Source organism: Ambystoma mexicanum, chromosome 1p, assembly GCF_040938575.1.
Source record: "Ambystoma mexicanum isolate Mex_15411 chromosome 1p, UKY_AmexF1_1, whole genome shotgun sequence".
Taxonomy (NCBI): Eukaryota; Metazoa; Chordata; class Amphibia; order Caudata; family Ambystomatidae; genus Ambystoma; species Ambystoma mexicanum.
In genome coordinates, this window is record NC_090921.1 from 516,054,792 (window position 1) to 516,073,061 (window position 18,270).

Sequence of the window (18,270 nt, forward strand, 5' to 3'; positions counted from 1 at the left end):
GGGAATTGTGTGAAATGGCTTGCTTTATTTTGTACTTATTGTTCCTTTTTGTCACAGTCGGAGTTAGGGGCAGTCCTAGCCGGGGAGGAGTTTGCCATGGCTTGAACCGTGGGCGGTTACCCGATGGCCGTACCCGAGCCAAAGTCGGAATGGCGGGCATTGGATCCCTATGGACACTGGAGACTCCTCACCTTCATGTGCAATGGCCCGAGGGAGAAGCACTCTGTGCACCAATCTGGCGCGGATGTCCGGTGCCTTGGGACATGCCTGTAGGCGGCAAAGGGTCACCGGAACAGTCAGAAGTTGCCCCACCTTTTGGGGGCTAGGTGTTTTTTGTGGTATAGATGGTCATGAACCATGGTGCTTTAGCGCTGGGACTGCCCCCCATTTTTGTATGTATGCCCCAATAAACTGTGATCTGTGTTCCCAAAAAAATGTAAAATGGTGTTGGACTATTATTCACTGACTGCTCAGGTTTTGGTTTCCAAGATATGTCATCCTCACACATCAAGGGGGGGGGGCGCCAATGGGGGCTGACACCGCTAAGCTTCAGCAGTACCTCCAAGAACTCTGCCATCAAAACTGTAGACTTGGCCCATTCAAGGGCACCAAATTCCCTTTCGAGCTCTCAGTTGGATCCTGCAAGCTGCAGAGCCCAACATCCATCTTCAGTCAAAGAATTCTCCTCCCAAAAGGGCTTGCGCATATTCATGCAAGGCAAGGTAGAACCAACAGTGTAGGCAAGCTGTGATAATGGAACAGTGTGAGCAGGGAAGACTGAGGGGCTTCTGGTAGCATGGATCAAGGCACGTGTTAGGGGCTCGATGGGGGTGCGGAGCTAGATGCCCAAGTGGGGAACCACCTTCGAGGTTTTTAGTCTTTTCCCTTCAATAAAAACCTATTTCAGTCTAGGTGCAGCTGCTATGACAGCTTTTAGAGGTTTCCCTCCTGCAAGTCATAGGAAAAGTGTAGCAGAAGAGTTGGCCATCTGGATTGTTCTTTCAACGTTCACCCTGAAATGATATGATAGGTTATTTATAACACGCTTGATACCCAGAGGTTTCTAAGCGTGGACCCAGGTATCAAACCTGTGTTGCTCCATGTCGTCTTGTTTCAAAGGCGAGCATGTTGCCCCTGAGCTATCCTCTCACCGATACAAATGACATTTTTTTATTGTTGTTCAAGAGTTCTGCATGCTTTTAATGTATAGTACTATTGTATTTCAACTGCATGGGGAAATGATGGTACAGGGGCCTTTTTGGCTTTTGAAAAAAGAAATTTCTACTGATGATGGAAAGCCCTGACTTTCTAATGTCAAGCAATTAGATTGTCCAATCTGCCGCCCTCCCCTTGGGGGCTCAGGGAAGTGATGCTGGAAATGCTGATAATGACCCCAAAAGTGTCCAGGAGTAGGTCTGTTTATGCAAACAATCAACAGAGCATCAAATGTAAACGCAGACCTGAGAAATGAGCAGTTCTATTTGAGATTCAGGCTACAGCCAACATTGTTAAGAAGATAAAGATAGATGCATAATGTGAAGGACGTATGTTCTTCAACTTGTACTTAATTCCCAAAATTAAGTGCATATTTAAGCATGGCAAGATCGCCCTACAGAGTAACTGTTAGGGCAAGCTAAGACCCACCAGTGACAGCACTGCCATTCGTTGACCAGAAAGCCAACTGAAGAGGGGAAACCAATCAACTCGACCCGGTTCCATGTGTTAATATCCCTGCAAAAATATGGTGATACAAAAATATTGCTATATTTTTGTGGCGATATTGACCCATGGACCCTGCGGGGGTCACCCCTGCAGCCCCAGCATCATTTTAAAATGTGCGGCACACCCCCGCAACACCCGCTCCCACAAATTATCCCCCCAAAAAATATCGCCTATGGCGAAACAAACGGCCTTATGTACGGCGATATTATTGGTGGGGATATTTTGTAGGGATACCCTCGACCCCACACTCCTCAACCAAGGGGGGTGATCATGGTTTCTGACAGCCGTATGGGACAGGCTTCACAATGCTCTATTAAGTGTCCATTCGGAATACCTGATACCTGGGTCACCCTCATTCATCGCATAATAGCTGCTGCCTCAGGGAGACCTAACAGAGCAGGAGTTTGAACACTGCCCTGCAACACCTCCCACCCACCACCACTCCCCTTCTGTCTCTCCTCCATTATTGGAGGTAAAAGTCTATCTGAATGACCAACCCAATCAGCCTCTGTCAAGCTGCCCTTTGATGTCTTTCCTAAGACTGGGTCCATTACACCCAACAGATCACATGCGCAAGCAGTCAAATCTGGCAATACATGTCAGGGGATGCAACCCCAGGACCCCCAGGTGGCTTGGACTGCGACTCCTATGATCCCTCACCATTGAGTGTGGTAGCGAGGGCTGTGGAAGCTGCAGTCCAAAATATTTAAAGAGCCCAAGGTTGTACACTCTTGAGATTGGGTATCAACGTGCCGTGCCGCAGATCACACAAAGGGCCTGATTCACAGAAGCGTTTTATAAGAGTGCAATGACATAGGAAAATGCTCTGTGAATCAGGACTTAAGTCTCTTCAGTGGAAACCTCATATTCAGATGCCAAAATTTTAATGAAAGTTTGCAACAACTGCCGAAAAAATGTGCAAAAGCAGGTCCACAGCCATCACCAAAGGCATAGCCTAGGCCAAAGCTGGGCCCGCAAGATTTCCAATCACACAGCCATAGAGGCTTAAGCGTGTACTGAACCACAAAGGAATCAAGAAATCCCTGCAACCTGCCTCTTTCCCCATTAAACTTAGTACTAGGAAAATTGAGTTTTATGGCCCCTCTGCTCATGGATGTCCAAACTCCATATGCACATTTTAAATAAGCAGTTTTGCTTTTATGCTGTGTATTTGTGCAGTCATATAATTTACTGCGGAGTGAGTCCTGTACATGATCCGCTGCCTACTTGCAATATTTTCAGGCTCAGGTTGGCCTGGAGCCTATCAATCATTCTTAGAATGAAGATAAATTGGCTTTCCCTGACGCCACTGTACTCTCTATATAGAAAAGGCAGAAGTATGCTAAGAGGCCAAACACACAGAGCTGTTTCTAGGATAAAAATGTCTAGACACAAAAGCCTTTGCAGGTATTTGAATCGAGGGTCAGTCTTCTCATAATAGACACCCTAAGGACCAAGTAATGAAGAGAGTGTTGATGAACACGAAAGCAAGGAGTGGAGAGCTGCTACACATCTTCCTCTCATACCAACAGCCATAAATACTGCCCTAACACCATGAGGTACGAGGGAAGCATAGAACTACCAAGCTGGCTTGGGATGCATCAAACCTCAGTAACTAGAAAGAAAGCAATGTGTCAAATACCAGCAGATATCTGAGAATGGGCTACTGCAGATGCCAACCATACGACTGCCATGCACCAGGAAACAACCTCCAGGGAACATGCAAAGCCGTACCACCAAGCTGCTCCTATGGTATTACCCAAATTGGTTGTTTCGAATTGACCGAATGATACAATTGGCTGAATTCGGCCAGTACCATTTGGTCATTTCGAAACGACCAATTTGGGTAATCACTACCAAACATGGGGAGCAGGGATTGTGGGGGTGTCCCCGCTCCCCCATGTTTGGTAGTGATTGCCTTTGGGGGTAGCAGGGGTGTCCCCCGCTTCCAGAGCTATGGAGGCGGGGGACAAAAAAAAGAAAAAAGAAAAGCGGACCCTGCAGCATCAGATCTGACCCGCGTAGGAGGGACGGATCCGACACTGCAGGGTCATTAAAGGCCCCGACGGTGAAAAGGTAAGTAGGGCGAAGGGGGGGAGTCTGTGTATTGTTTTAAACAGGGCAGTTTTGGCCGCAGCAAAATTGGCTTCACAGCCAAAATGACCACTATCAGTTCAGCCGCAACTAATTGCGCCACAAGCAAAATGTATACATCCGCTTCTAGCACAGCAGATTGCAAGTGCAGGCCTGATGCAATGAACATGGACCGTCTATACACTTAGGGTGCCTGATAGGCCTTAATCTTCCAGGCTATCATCAACATATACAAAAGAAAGTGCTCAAGGCCTCCATGTCAAACCTAATCCGAAAATATCCTACCGAATCAATACATGTTTTAATCATAAATGCATACATTTTGTTCATATTCAAGTAAAACATTATTTGACATGATGTACATATTCCAACCAACAATACATGGACAATTATACATATTGCATTGTGAAAGAAAGACTCAATTCAAAACACAAACAAAAAAAGGTCCACATATGTATAAAGTGCAACAAAACGGCCCAGGCTCCTCAATGGACCCTACAGTTTTAACAAGTCCTTTTATGTCTGTGACCTGTCCCTTGTTTGCAGTGTCTTAACTTCTTCTTAAAGAGTCGACAGAGTGTGTTTCGGTTGTCTAACAAACATTATAAGATGCTCCTGCCACTTGCTGCCTTCCTCAGGACATGACCAGTATTTTCAACAAACTAATGTGTTCGTGTGCCTGGTGGGAGTAGTCAATCGCCTAGTGGGATCTAGTGAGGACCCCTTGTTATGTGCAGTGTCATGCCTCTAACACCTGTACCTGCTGTGTTGCCAGAAGCTGTATCCAAATCAATGATGATAGCCGTAGAATACAGGAGACCAATAATTAGTAGATGAGCCTCACAAGGGCGTCCTGGAGGAGCTGGAAGAAATCCCCAAACTGCTTCAATCCATAGTAGAGTATAAAGTCGTCTCCCGGGAGCCGCCGACACAAATTGCAATTTGATTCTTGATATGGACCAGACATATTTGCCCAACGCCATGATCTTGAGGCAAACTTGTCTGCGATGTGTAAAAGGCTTTACGATATTCTGCCTTCTGCCTCCCAGTAGACGTGTCTATTTTCTATGTTCTTTTTAAGGCAGCACAGAGCTATTTTTTCACAGTCACAAATTTTCCATCTTATGATACAAATAGGCAGTGCCGATGGTCTAGTAAGTTTGGATCGCTGATGAGGTAACAGATACGTTGGATTCCTTTTTCCAGACAGAGGGGTAGAGGCATGTATCTTGCGTCTTCAATGGACCCCTCATTTTTGGGAGATATTCTGCATATGTTACTAAAAACTGGAGGAGTGTGGCGTCATAAAGTGCGGTATCTCAATCTCTATCTCGTTTTTTTCACTCTCTCTCTTTTTCACTCTCTCTTTATCTCTTCATGCTCACCTTTTCACCTATCCTTCTCCTTCTATATGCCTTGTACTCCAACTTGGCATCAGGGACCATTCTATGGAGTCGAAAACTACATATTGAATGCTCTCTCTCCCTCTTACTCTCTCTCTCTCTCTCTCTCTGTCTATCTGCCTCTCACACACTCCTTCAAATACCCCTCTTCTCTATATCTCTCTCTTTCAATGCTATCACCTCCATAGCTCCCCTCTCCCCTTTCTCGTCTCTCTCTCAAGGGTTTCAACGCCCTCTTTCTATACAAGATGCAGAAAATGAATAAGTGTCAGAAGAAAACAAACTTGCAGGCTATTGAACAAGCAGGACACTAAATATTAATGCAACAAATAATTTTGGATAAAAGTCTTACCAAGATCTAGGGAGACATCAGCATCACCGATCTCCATTATTTGTCCCTCCAGTCCCGACAAGGGCTGGCACGGCTCGTGGTATGGCTGGTACATAACCTCAGTCGGGCCTGCATCGCAGAACCCCGGGCTGTCTGTGGGCACGTAGTGCTGGGGGCTGTCCACTTGGTCAGAATGAGGGTCCTCTGAGATGCCGCTGTCACTGGTTGAAGGAGACCACAGAGGGGACTCGGAGGAGGAATCCCCGGGGACCAGCAGGCTGTTGAGGAATTCGTCATTCTCACGCTGGGGCAAGAGCTGTTGCGAAACAAAGTATGGAACATGATATACATTGCCATGCTAACCGACTACCAAACACACTCAAGACAGAAAGTGGGCTATCCACGGGATTTTAACTCAACATACTATCAGCACATGGTGATCATCAGACATTGCACACATGAGTTACTAGTGAGTCACATCCAATATCCGGGGAATGTATGTCACTGGGCAAAGTGTGGAAGGCACTGTATGCAGGAACAAGGCAGCCCAGGGTATGGTGAGATGATAACCGAACAGGGCATGGGGAGTGAAATTCATTATGCACTGCTGTGAGTAATCAAAACAGCACAGTGCGTGACACACTGTGCTTTAGTGTGATTGTGCAATGCAAGGTACCCAGTGATTTCAGAGCAGAATATTCACTGCACACATATGTCAGTGCAGAAATATCAATCGCAGCCCTGGCACCTTGCCGGAGTGGTGGCTTGGGTGATGTGGGCCCGCCAAAGAATGAGTGGCACAAGTAGATAAGGGGGAGGGTTATCCAGGCACCAAGCGTGCGGCCTGACGACATCATATTCGTGGGCGGCCGCCACTCGGCACCGGAAGCATGGAACCAGGGGGTCTCGGGTGGGGTATAGGGAGAGGGAGCAAAAGGTGCTCTCGCTCTCTTTTGCCACAGCCCGAGACCAGCAGAGCTGCAGAGGAAGCACCTTTAGAGGTGTGTTTGCAGGCGAGAAAGCTACGTAGAGGGCTGCTGCCGCGATCAGTGTCTGGACTCCAGGGTCTGGGATGGGAGGTTTTGTTGGTTTATCCTGTTGCGTGCAAATTTAAAGGGCAGGTGGCTGGTGTGCGTGAGATGCAGCTTACAAATGGTGGATTACAGAATGGAACCGGGTGTCTGCAAGGTCAGTAAGCGGAGCCGTTATATATCAGATGTTTGTTTGGGATGGTTGGGCGTCGGTTCAGAGGTCCGAAGGGTGTTGTAGTAGCGCAACAGTGGATTTCTATGTTTGTAAGCAGGGCAATGAGCATTTTATTTATTTATTTCCTGGGCATTTATAATGCGCCAATACAGCAAATGGTGTTTCAAGGCCCCACACGGCGAAAGGGGGGTGTTTTGGGGCAGGGGCGTTGCTAGGGGGGGGGGCTAAGGGGGCTATAGCCCCTGATCTTTTGGTTGTAGCCCCGGATAGAATCTCAGGAGCAACAGCCAAAAGACTAGCTAGCCCCCAGTCCCAACAGTTCTGACATCAGCATAGCCCCGAGTCTTTTCCAGACCTAGCAACTCCCCTGGTTTGGGGGAAACAGGGATGACAAAAACAATAACGGTCCTACTAGGCCTTGTGTCATTCAAAGTGCAGTTAAAAGAAGTGCAAGGGGGAGGGAGTGGGTAGGGTGCCAGTTGGAGCGGAATGTGATAATGCTTGGGTGGGAAGGAAAGTGCAGGGCAGAGTGGAGAGCATGCAAGGGCTGGGGGAGTTGATGGGGAGAACGTGAATAGGGGCCCAAGGGCTAGGCAAGTGGCAGGGAGTGCAGGGAGTGAAGGTCCACATGCTAAGTGCGAGGATCGGGTTGGACTGGGCGAGGAGGGCCTGGTACCCTGTAAGACTCAGGCGTCCAATCAAATGCAGCAAACAGAGACATTAGCAGGGGAGGGGGAGAGGGAAGAAAGAAGAGAAAATTAGGGTCTTGAGGAACTTCCAGAACTTAAGGAGATCCGGCTCAAGCCTGAAAGGGGCAGGGAGGCCATTCCAGAGGGAGGATCCTGCAGAAGAGAGAGATCTACCCCCCACTCTCTGCTTGAAAAAGCATCTGATCTGCAGAGAGTTAGAGCTAGAAGACAGAAGGGCTCTGGCAGGGAGGTATTTAGGGAGAAAGAGTTGGATGTAGCAGGATTCCAGGCTCCAGAAAGCCTTGTGGATGATGCAGAGGGTCTTGAACTTGATCCGTGCAGCAACCAGGAGCAAGTGCAGAGATTTTAGGGCTGGAGAGATGTGGTGCCTGGTCTTGAGGCCAAGCATAAGTCTCACAGTCCTATTGTGGATTAGTTGAAGGGGGCGAAGGGAGGATAAAAGGAGAATGAAGAAGAGGCTGATGCAATGGTCCAGCCTAGAGAGGACCAGAGCTCTGGCGATAATGAGTTTCTGAGGGAAGGTGAGGAACGGGAGGATGCCTCTGAGGTGGTGCTGCTGAAAGTGGGCCTTCTTGGCAAGGACTGCAATGTGAGGAGAGAAGGAAAGAGAGGAGTCGAAGATGACAACAAGGTTTTTTTGCCTCACAAGAGGGTGAGGAATGGGACCCATGGAGGGCGGCCAGAGGGTAGGAGGGAATTAGGGAGCTGGGGTCACAATGAGGAGGATCTCAGTCTTACTGGCATTAAGGCAGAGATCGTTAGGAGCGCACCATGCCTAAATAGCAGTCAGACAGTCAGGAATGACAGCATAAGAATAGGGGGCAGAGGAGGGAAGCTTGAAGGAGAGCTGCATGTCATCTGCATAACACTGGAAGTGAGGAGAGAAGGGGGAGATCAAGTGGGCAAGAGGGGCAAGGTAGATGTTGAAGAGCCACAGTGAGAGGATAGAGCCCTGAGGGGCGCTGCAGGTGGAGAGTGCGATGGAGGAGAGGAAAGGGCTCAGTTGAACCTGGGAAGGTCGGTCAAAGAGGAAGAAGGTCAACCAGTCCAGTACCAGGACCGTGATGCCAAGGATATAAGGGTGGCATGATTGACCATATCGAAGGCAGGGGAAAGATGAAGAAGGATGAGAACGGAAGGAGAGTTGGAATCGAGATTTGAGAGCAAGTCTTCACAGGTGTTCAGGAGTGCAGTTTCCATGCCTCTGGCAGCGCTGAAGCCAGACTGGTGGTCGTGAAGACGACTAACAGATTCAGTATGATGGATCAGTTGGGAGATGACCAGCCTCTCCAAGAGTTTGCCCAGAAAGTGGGTAATGGAGATCAGGAGGTAGTTAGCCAGGCAGGGGAGGGGTTGGCAGAAGACATTTTGAGGAGAGGGTGCACAAGTGAATACTTGAGGGGTGGAGGGAAGGAGCCAGTGTCAAAGGAATGATTGCACAAATAAGCCAAGCCTGGAGCAAGGGAGGCCAATTTGTCATTGATAGTTCCTAAGGAGCAGGGTAGCACCTGGTAGGAGGAAACTTTCATAGAGAGGACTTGTCTAGAGACCTCATCTTGTGGGCGAGTAAGAGGAGAGTAGGAGGGATGGGGAGAGGGGCGGCAAAGGGAAGCTTGAGTGCAGGTGAGGGAAGAGGGAAGTGTTTAGAGGAGAGTGAGGACGGGATGTTTTGTTTATGAAGTGGGAGGACAGTGCAGTGCAGAGGGTCAGGGATGGCAGAGGAGAAATGGAGACTGCGGTGGCATTGGCAAGTTCCTGGCAGATTTTGAACATTTCACCAGTGTTTGCTAGTGGGCCCAGAGATGCAGGCTTGGATATAGGCCTCCTTCATTGAGTGGATGGAGAGTCTATACTGTCTTTGGAGCAGATGGCAGGCCAGTTTGTCAGAGTATGTGCCTGATGCCTGCCACTTCCACTTAGCAACTCTGCACTTGCATTACAGAGAGGCCAGGTCAGAGTCATACCAGGTGTTGAGCTTGGAGGCAGGCTTCATGCGGATCCTCATCACAGGAGCAAGGATGTCCAGGGTGTTGGCGATGGAGAGGTGAAGGTTAGCATGGGCTCTGTCAGTGTGAGAGACAGTGGCTGGAGTGGGAGGAGAAATGAAAGTGGCAGCAAAAGCAGCAACTGACACTTGCTTCATCAGTCAAATGACAGAGAAGGAGATTGGCAGGGGACCCAAGATATCCAGGTGAGAGGACAGGAGAGCATGGTCAGACCAGGAGAGAGGTGGAGTGAGAGGGTTGGAGATTGGGATGTCTGCAGAGATGAGTGCATCCAAGTTGTGTCCGGCTGAGTGTGTCAGACCAGAGGGTAGAATGGTGAGGGCAAGAGAATCACAGAGGCTGCGTAAGAGACCAGTGGCCCCATCAGGAGAGTCAAGGTGAATATTGAAGTCTCAGAGGAAGAGAAGTTTAGAAGTGGAGGTCAAAAGAGAAGAGGAGAGGTCAGACCACTCTGAAAGGAAGACGGAGACTGGATCAGGGGACCTGTAGATGGTGGCAAGAGTCAGCGAGAGGGTATGAGAGACACCAAGCCTACAGACGAGGTATTTCAAGGCAGAGTAGATCTGAGTGAGTATGATAGTAGCAGGGACCCATTCAGGGAAGATCAGGGACACTCCGCCTCCAGACCGGTTAGGCCTTGGCTCAGAGAGTATCTTGTAGCCCTCAGAGAGGAGTGTGTCAAAAACAGTGACAGAGCTGGCAGTGAACCACGTCTCAGTGCGAGCGAGAATGTCAAGGTGGAAGTCTTCAAGGAGGAGACAGATGTCAGAACGAGAGTTGAGGGTAGCTAAGTGAAGCTGATGGCCACCTTTGAAGGTCTTCTGAGGAGAGGTACAGGAGTAAGGTTCACCCGACGGTGGCGGCGAAGGGCCAGGGGGTAGCAGAAAGAGGAGGGGAAGGGGGTAAGTTGTTGAGAGATGGAAGACGCCTATCAAGAAGGAGGAGGTTGAGCTGAGAGCCCTGGGCCATTACAGTGCCATTCTAATAGACATTAATGATGGACCTAAAGGATGAGAAGTATGCCAATAGTACTTCCCATATGATTCCGCCATTAATGGCCGAAGAAGAGAAAGGGGAGAGGACTGAGATGATGTGGTGAGTCCATAGGTCCGGAGAGGGAGGGACAAAATGGCTGTCACTGACAGTCTACCTGGAGGAAGCTTTGATGGAGGTGTCAGTGATGGGCAGGCCTGGATTGGAAACCAGGAGATCTGTTTTTGACATTTTCCTTCCAGGCTTCGAAAGGGAGGAAGGATAGGTGATAGAGTAGCAGTTAGAGTAAATAGGGGAGATGTAGAGCACCATGGAGGGAGAGAGAGAGATGGAGAGGGGGAGAGAGAGAAACAGAGAAACTGCACAATGTATGACAATCCCACCAGGCGGCACAGCAGCAAGACTGGTGCAGACGAATCAGATGCACGAGGCGCCCCACAGGTCCTACAGACCACCAAAAACGCAGTGTTGCCCTGCTCCAGAAGCGAGAGGGGGAGTGCCTCAAGGCACAAGCATGAGGGTGGAGTGGTCTGCAGCATCTCCTGATGATAAGGGAGACCCAAGGTGCCAGGAGACAGAGGCAGCAGGGTACCTCGCGCTGCTCCTGCAGCAGATGGGGAAGGAAGGCAAAACTCCAATGATGAGCATAATGAGATAATGTCAAATGGTTGGGAGTGTGAGGCTGGGCACGAAATTGCAGTGGATTGGTGTTGTCTAGGGCCTCGTGGTATAATTCCCACGGACAGGGTGGGAGGTGAAGGCCCCCCCAACATTTATACTAGGTGTTAAGTGGACAAACGGTTGCACATTTTATGCTCTGTCCACACCTGCAGTGTGCAAGGGATGTACTCTGGCTAGGCACTGTGATGTTAGGCTCCTGGTAAAAGTGCCAGTGATGGGCCAGTGGTGTGGCCCTGGGGGTGTTGCCACGTTCTGAGTGAAATATCTTTGGTTTTGTTTCTGGGTGGGCTGCTGATGGATGCTTGCCCCCTGGTGGAAGTCCCGCATCCAAAGCCAACTGGGTGTGCGGTCCCAGCATAAGCTTGGCAGTGGGCTTTGGGCGGTGAGAATGCAGGGGGCAGGGTGATCAGGATCCTGGGGGCACAGAAGACAGACCATGGGCCTGTGGGCCCCTGAGTATCGTTCCCAAGGGGTGCAGTGCGGTGAAAGGCCTCACTCCCTTGCTAAGGTGATAAGCAGACAATGGTGCTAAGTTGTGTGGCCTTCACACAGAGTGGCAGTTCATCGTAAAGGTTTGTCTTGGAGGGTCACTGTAGGGCTGCAGTGGTAGGCCTCTGGCGAGTACGCCAGTGGTGCAGACTGTGCTGCCCCAAGTTGGTGCATGGCTATGGGATTGTCGGGTGAATGTCCTGGTGAGTGCATCCAATTTCACTGCCGGATATAGGTCGGGGATGACTGGGAGTTGACCTTCTTGTGGCTTGAGGTATATATAAACTCATCCTGTATTTTACCTCCAGGTGGCACCTTTTGGTGGGGAGAATGACCACCAGATACCCTGGCTAATGGTTATTGGCCACAGTAAATGAAGGTACTCTGTGCATAGGGGGCCAAGGTGCATCGGTACTATCTGCAGCCCATAAAATGAGTCCAGAGGACTATGGTGACCATCCATATCAGACAGGAGCGTGCAAGCAAATCCCAGTTGGTTTCTGCCACAGGCACCTGTGGAAATGCGTTAGGAGTTGGACATATATGGATGATCAACTGGCCGCACAACGAGGGGAAGAAGCAGAGGGGGGCATTTCAGTGTTATAGAGCAGATGTGTGTATTTTTTCTATTTCTTTATTGTTTAAAGTGCAACCTAGCTCGAGTGTGGGTAGCCAGTATTTGTGCTGCATCTTTTATCAGTAGCACAATACTGTGAGGTTTATGCGTCCATTGGAGTTAGTCCTTGGTCAGGTGTTGTTGAAAGAGCCATGTTTTGAGAGATTTGTGAAAATGGAGAATTGTTGGGGCATTCCGAGCCGACGTCCGGATAGAGTTCCAGAGGGTGTGTGTATGACAAGAAAAGGATTGTCTGTGAGTGCTCTCTTTGCGTACGAGTTGTGATTCTGGTCAGTTGGTCGATTAGCTGCGCAAGGAGCTTGTGCCACCAGATGTGGAGCTTAGCCACCAGGTATGCTGGTATGCTACTCGTGACTGCTTTGTAGGTGATACGTGCAGTCTTGAACAGTATCCTGGCTTGGAGTGGAAGCCAAAGTAGTTCGCTTATGAAAGGAATAATTCGGTCAAATTTTCGTGCTCCTGTAATAAAATCTGCTGCAGCGTGGCAAACTGCTTTTAGGGGAGCCAAGTCAAAAGCTGGGCGCCCTATCAGGAGAACATTTCCCCTTCGATGTGCGAGACCACAAGGGCCTGCACTACGATCCAGAAGCCCTGCGGTGGGATGAAGGGTTTGATTTTTCGAAAGGGCAGAGATTCTGAGTCAGGCTATTTGGGTCTTCTTGGCTATGTGTTTCTGGAAGAACAGACTGTTGTCAACGGTGAAGCCTAAGGATTTTGCTGAGTCTGAAAGTTGTGGGTCCAATCCTTCTAGGTGCATACCATTGGGCCATTTATAGACAAGTTGTTTTTTAGCAGGCGGAACAATGAGGACGAATTCCGTCTTGGATGGGTTTTTGTTTGAGGAAGACTGTCGAAACCCTGGACTGGATGATGGCTAGGTAATCGCAAAGATGAATTATGTCCTGCCGGCTGCTGCTGCAGGCCAAATGTGGGGCGGTGTGTAGAGAGCCTATTGAGAACGGAAGTCAAATGTTTAGGCATTGTGATGGAGGTCAGAATATTCACGGTAGACATTTTGTCAGTGCAGAAATATCATCACAAAGAAATTCACAATATATATTTGTAAAAAGGTTCAGACAGGATGTTTGGAAATGGGGATAACTGTTTAGTATTGGTGGAGGTGAGGTTAGGAGTAAAGAAAAGAGCACACCTTGTGAACACTGGGCCTTCAGTATGAACAAAGACTTCAATACAGCGAGGGCAAGTTACGCCCAGAGCATACGCAATGTAAGGTACCCAGTGATACCAGTGCAACAAATTCACTGCACACATTTTTCAGTGTAGAAAACCATTGCAAAGAAATCCACCTACAAGATATATTGGAAAAAAAGGTACAGATAGTATTTTTGGAAAATAGGAAAATTGTTTATTTTAAGAGCGGTTCAGAGCTACCTTGAGTTGTGTGGGGCTTCCCCGCTTTTTTTCCTGGTGCACTGATTTTTAAAATGGTGAACATCTGCAAACGAAACCTCCAACACTGAAAAAATGACCAGCAGAAACACATTAAATACGATCTAGTGATGATGGTGACCACCTGCAGCGTAATAAAAGGTTTGAGATAAATTGTGAAATATTAACCTCAGCTGTGTTCCCCCACATTGTACATTTGAAATGCTGACACTACTGTAGAGAGCCTCCATTATTTGCTGCAAGTCAGATAGATGTAAGAGATGTACATGTCCAGTTTGGTGCTGCAGTCCAGATGCGCGCACATGTGTGTTGCCCAGAGATTGCATATTCTCCTGAATAGGAAGTTGATTCAGCCTCAACCTGAGAGCAAAGTCTCGTACAGTTTTGCTCTTAGTGTAAACTAAGTATTTCTTCGGGATCGCAAAATGAAAACCCTGTCCAATATACTCTTTAAAAAAAATGTACTGGCTAAATAGCCAATTGTCGTACATTTATCCCAGTCTAATGCTTTCTGTCTAACCTCTCTCATTGCGACCATCAATTCAATAGGCAGCTCTACTTTAAAGTGTACTGCCTTAAAAAAAAAAACAAGTACTTCATTTTCAAATCTAGTAAATATTGGTGCTTTTTCTATTTCATTCTTTGCCGCTGCCGAGAGACAGGTGGGAACCATTTTTTCTTCCTTCTCCATAAAAAATTCCTTAATACATTTTCCATTGTGTAGTTAAGAAGAACAGAACCAATTCACAGCAAATGGATTCGATTGGCATACATTGAGAAAGCCCTACCAAATACCTCCAAATGTTCCCTTCTAGCTGGTGTAACCTTTTCACCTCTTTTTCTAGATATGGCTCCAGTTGATAAAGGATCCCTAAACTCATACTAGATTTATAAAGTTTGACCATTGCTGGAACAGAGAAGCAACCTTTGTGAATCACAAATGACCTAATGACCTGCATTTTTTTAAAGGTTTTTGAGAATACATAATCATGCAATGTGTCAACCTGTAATGTTGCCTGAATTGGCACTCCAAAGTATACATATTCTTGGAAAACCTCTATAGGAGTATCAACCAATCTCCATTAAAAAGGCTTTCATTTCTTCTTCGGTTTACACACAACTATGATTTCGTTTTTTTTTAGCATTAATCATGAGGCCATTATCCTTAGAATATTGCTCCAGTGCAGTTATGCTTGGCTGCAGTCCCACCTCAATGCTATCCAAGATAACTTTGTCGTCTGCGTAAGCCAGCCAACCCACAGGGCTGTGATTAATATTAGGTGGAAAATTATTATAATTCACAAAACAATTAGGCATATCGGCCACAAATAAATTGTAGAGCTGAGGAGCCATAACACACCCTAGTTTAGCACCACAATTTGTCCCTATTTCCGAGATTATAGTGCCGTTTTTGTACAATCTTACACTAATACTCGTGTCACGATAGAATTGTCGAAACAAGTGTAAGATGGACCTGTCACAACCAAGTTTGGACACATTTCTCCCAAACCAATTCCCTTGACACTGTATCGAAATCTTTTGTATAATCTAAAAAACATATGTATAGCTTTTGATCAGCTTTCTCCCAACAATTACATATCAGATATAAAAGGACAAATATATAAAACAACGCCCCCATTCCTCTTCTGAATCCCGTTTGTTGAGGGGATAGAATGGCCGCCTCTTTAACCCATACGTTTAGTTTTTTAAGCAACAGATAGAAAAAATGTTTGAGATGCTATCTGACAATGCAATCATTCTGTAATTTGTCGGATCATAGCGTTTACCTTGTTTAAATATTGGAACCACTAATGCCTTTTCCCAAGACATTAGAATTTTTTTTGATACTCCAATATCATTAAATAGCCTAAACAAAATATTGGCCCACATTTCTGCTTGTTCTTTTATCATAATATTGGGTATCCCATCCGGGCCCGGAGCTCTTGATGGTTTAAGTCCCATTATAATTTGCAAGATATCCTCGACATCATACGTGAACTGATTCCCATCATAACTCCACACCTCAGAGTCAATCCAATTATCGCCCAACCCCATTGTGTTTAGCCCATCACTTTTGGAGTATAAACCTTTCACACAATCTGCCCACACCATCTCCGAAATTGGATTAAGTTCCATAGGTTTCTTGGACAAGTTCCCATTTACCATATGCCAAATCCTCTTATTGTCCTTTGATAAAAATGCCTCTGAAATAGTACGCTATTGGACATTATTTTGTGATTGCTTATGGGATCTAACTCAATTTTTTAATCTTCTCTTCAAAATAACCATCTTTCTCTACATCCCATAAGATGACCCTATGCCTGCTTTTTAAAATTTTCCTACTGGAGGCACAATCTTGTTTCCTCTTTTCTGCAATATGAACAACAAAATAAGCGTTGTATACTTTTGTTACAGACTGGATTACTTGTTGACCCCCTTATATGAGCATTAGCCTACTCTATCCCCTGAACCAAACACATAATCAGATCCCTGGCCTCGGATCCAAGTTAGAATCTTCATAAACACAATGGTTAAAACAATTTCACATTTCTAACCGTCCATTTTAACCTATTCCCCTGTGGATTGCATGATGTTTCACTAAGCATTATGTTTCACCGAACACTCAGTTGTATCTTTATATTCGCTTTTACTAAAGCATGGTCGCTACTGTTTGTAAAAACTGTGGAATAATCACTCATTATATCCTTCAGAAGATTCAACACAAATATATAGTTAATTCTTGAGTTTGCATCCCCTCTAAACCAGGTACATACATTCTTTACCTTAATATCTTTATTCTCTTTATCAAAATCAATAAAGATCATATTCCAACTATCTAGAAACCATGACCATGTTTTAGCATTCCTACACTTCGACTCCCAGAATTCCCCATTAGGTAATAGGAATTCACAGTAGGTTTCACTAAAATCACCAACCACCATGAACAGGTTTCTATCATTATGATTCACCCATTGTGTTAATATTAAGTTTACATAGACTTACATAATAGCCTGGCACTTAAGGGGTTAAATCTTGTATGTTATTACTCCTCCTGTGGGGCGGGGGCATACACATTAATCATCAGCAGGCTTAATCTTGTATCCCCAGCACAATACTTCAATTGGGTTGAGACTGCATTTTTAATCTGCCAATGAGGTAAGTATTTGATTGGGTTTAAGTGAACTCTTAAACCCGTAATCAACCCCCCCACCTGCCACCACCATTGGTCGACCCTTTGTTTTCTTCCCCGCTAATCTTTACAACAAAACAAAGCCATCCATATAACAAACATTGGTGAGCCAGGACTCCTGTATGAAAAACATATCTGTCTAACAAGTAGCCTAAACCCTCATTATATAAAAAGGATCTGTACCCTCTCAAATTATAAGAGATAACTTTAATAGTGCCCACATTCACCAAAATCCCCTCTTTCACCTTAATTCAATGCGAAAACACTAATTGCTTCTCTATTTTTTTTATCTAAAGCTAGTTTAAATGCTTAAAGCTTGAACTCCAACTGAAAAATCCCTTTATCAATATCCATTTTAACTATCTCCAATTTGCTTAGATTTTTAAGTTTCCAAGTGGAATCTGCTTCTAGGTCCGCCATAACTGTTTGCAAAGGGGTGACTTCAAAGCCATTCAATTTCAGCACTTCTGCATGTAATAACACATACTCCACAAATAAAGGCAAGGCAAAATGTATAATGGCCCAATTCATATCCGAGGCTCAACGCAGTAGCTCTACCAGTCCCATATCACTGGAAGAAATGACTGCTAATTCGGGATGTTGTGCATGCCTTCAGGCACTCTTGATCGATGTATCCATGGGCTAAGATTAGTTGCTTCCAATTCCAGAATGTTTAATTTCAATACATTACATTTATTACGATTCGCCGTTAGCCATTCAAGACGAGTTATTACCGCCCTAGATGTTTTCTTGGGATTCAACCTGCTGACATTCCTCAATTTCATTTATCTCACCATCCTGAAGGTGATTTCTTGAGATATCTCATATATACCCTTGTTTTTTATGCAACACTCTATCCTGTTTCTCTTTAATTAACCATTGGTCCATTGTTCTAATAACCTTTGTACCCGTAGGATTCATACCCTGTTTGTCATTATTGATTATAAAACCCTGATGTATTGGAATCAGATTATTTATACTTATCGCCCAAGTAACTACCCCTCATTCTTTATCAATACCTTCAGAGACATTAGGCATCAATTTGGAAGCTTTCGGTTTATGGCTCTTCCTTTGTCTTTGGAGTCTTTTTTTTCTCGTTTATTCTGTGAATGGTTATAATCGAAATGTACACATTTCAGAGATCTAATGACATAATTCACCTGTTCCTTATCCCTGCTGCATTTTTGTTTTTCTAACTCAGGTCCCAAAATAATTAGGTCTTGCTCGCCTTGAACAATAACTGTATGCCTATTGTTCCTAAGTGTATGGAGAATGCTAATAAATTCCCCCTCCGTATTCATCCTTCTAATAAACAAAACAATATCAACAATTTTGCTGGTAATAAACAAAAACTCTTTTTGTTCACTTGCCATTTTTGAGCAGAGTGCCAATGACGCT

The 18,270-nt window shown here is 46.0% G+C and overlaps 1 protein-coding gene across 1 annotated transcript in view; it reads right to left on the reverse strand.

Annotated features, from left to right (window-relative positions):
* Positions 1-18,270, reverse strand: part of CREB3L3 (cAMP responsive element binding protein 3 like 3) — a 180,816-nt gene that overhangs the window by 138,322 nt on the left and 24,224 nt on the right. Inside the window, exon 3 of the mRNA XM_069649389.1 lies at positions 5,572-5,866. Within this exon, the coding sequence (XP_069505490.1) occupies positions 5,572-5,866 (295 nt within the window). The remainder of the gene's footprint in view (positions 1-5,571; positions 5,867-18,270) is intronic.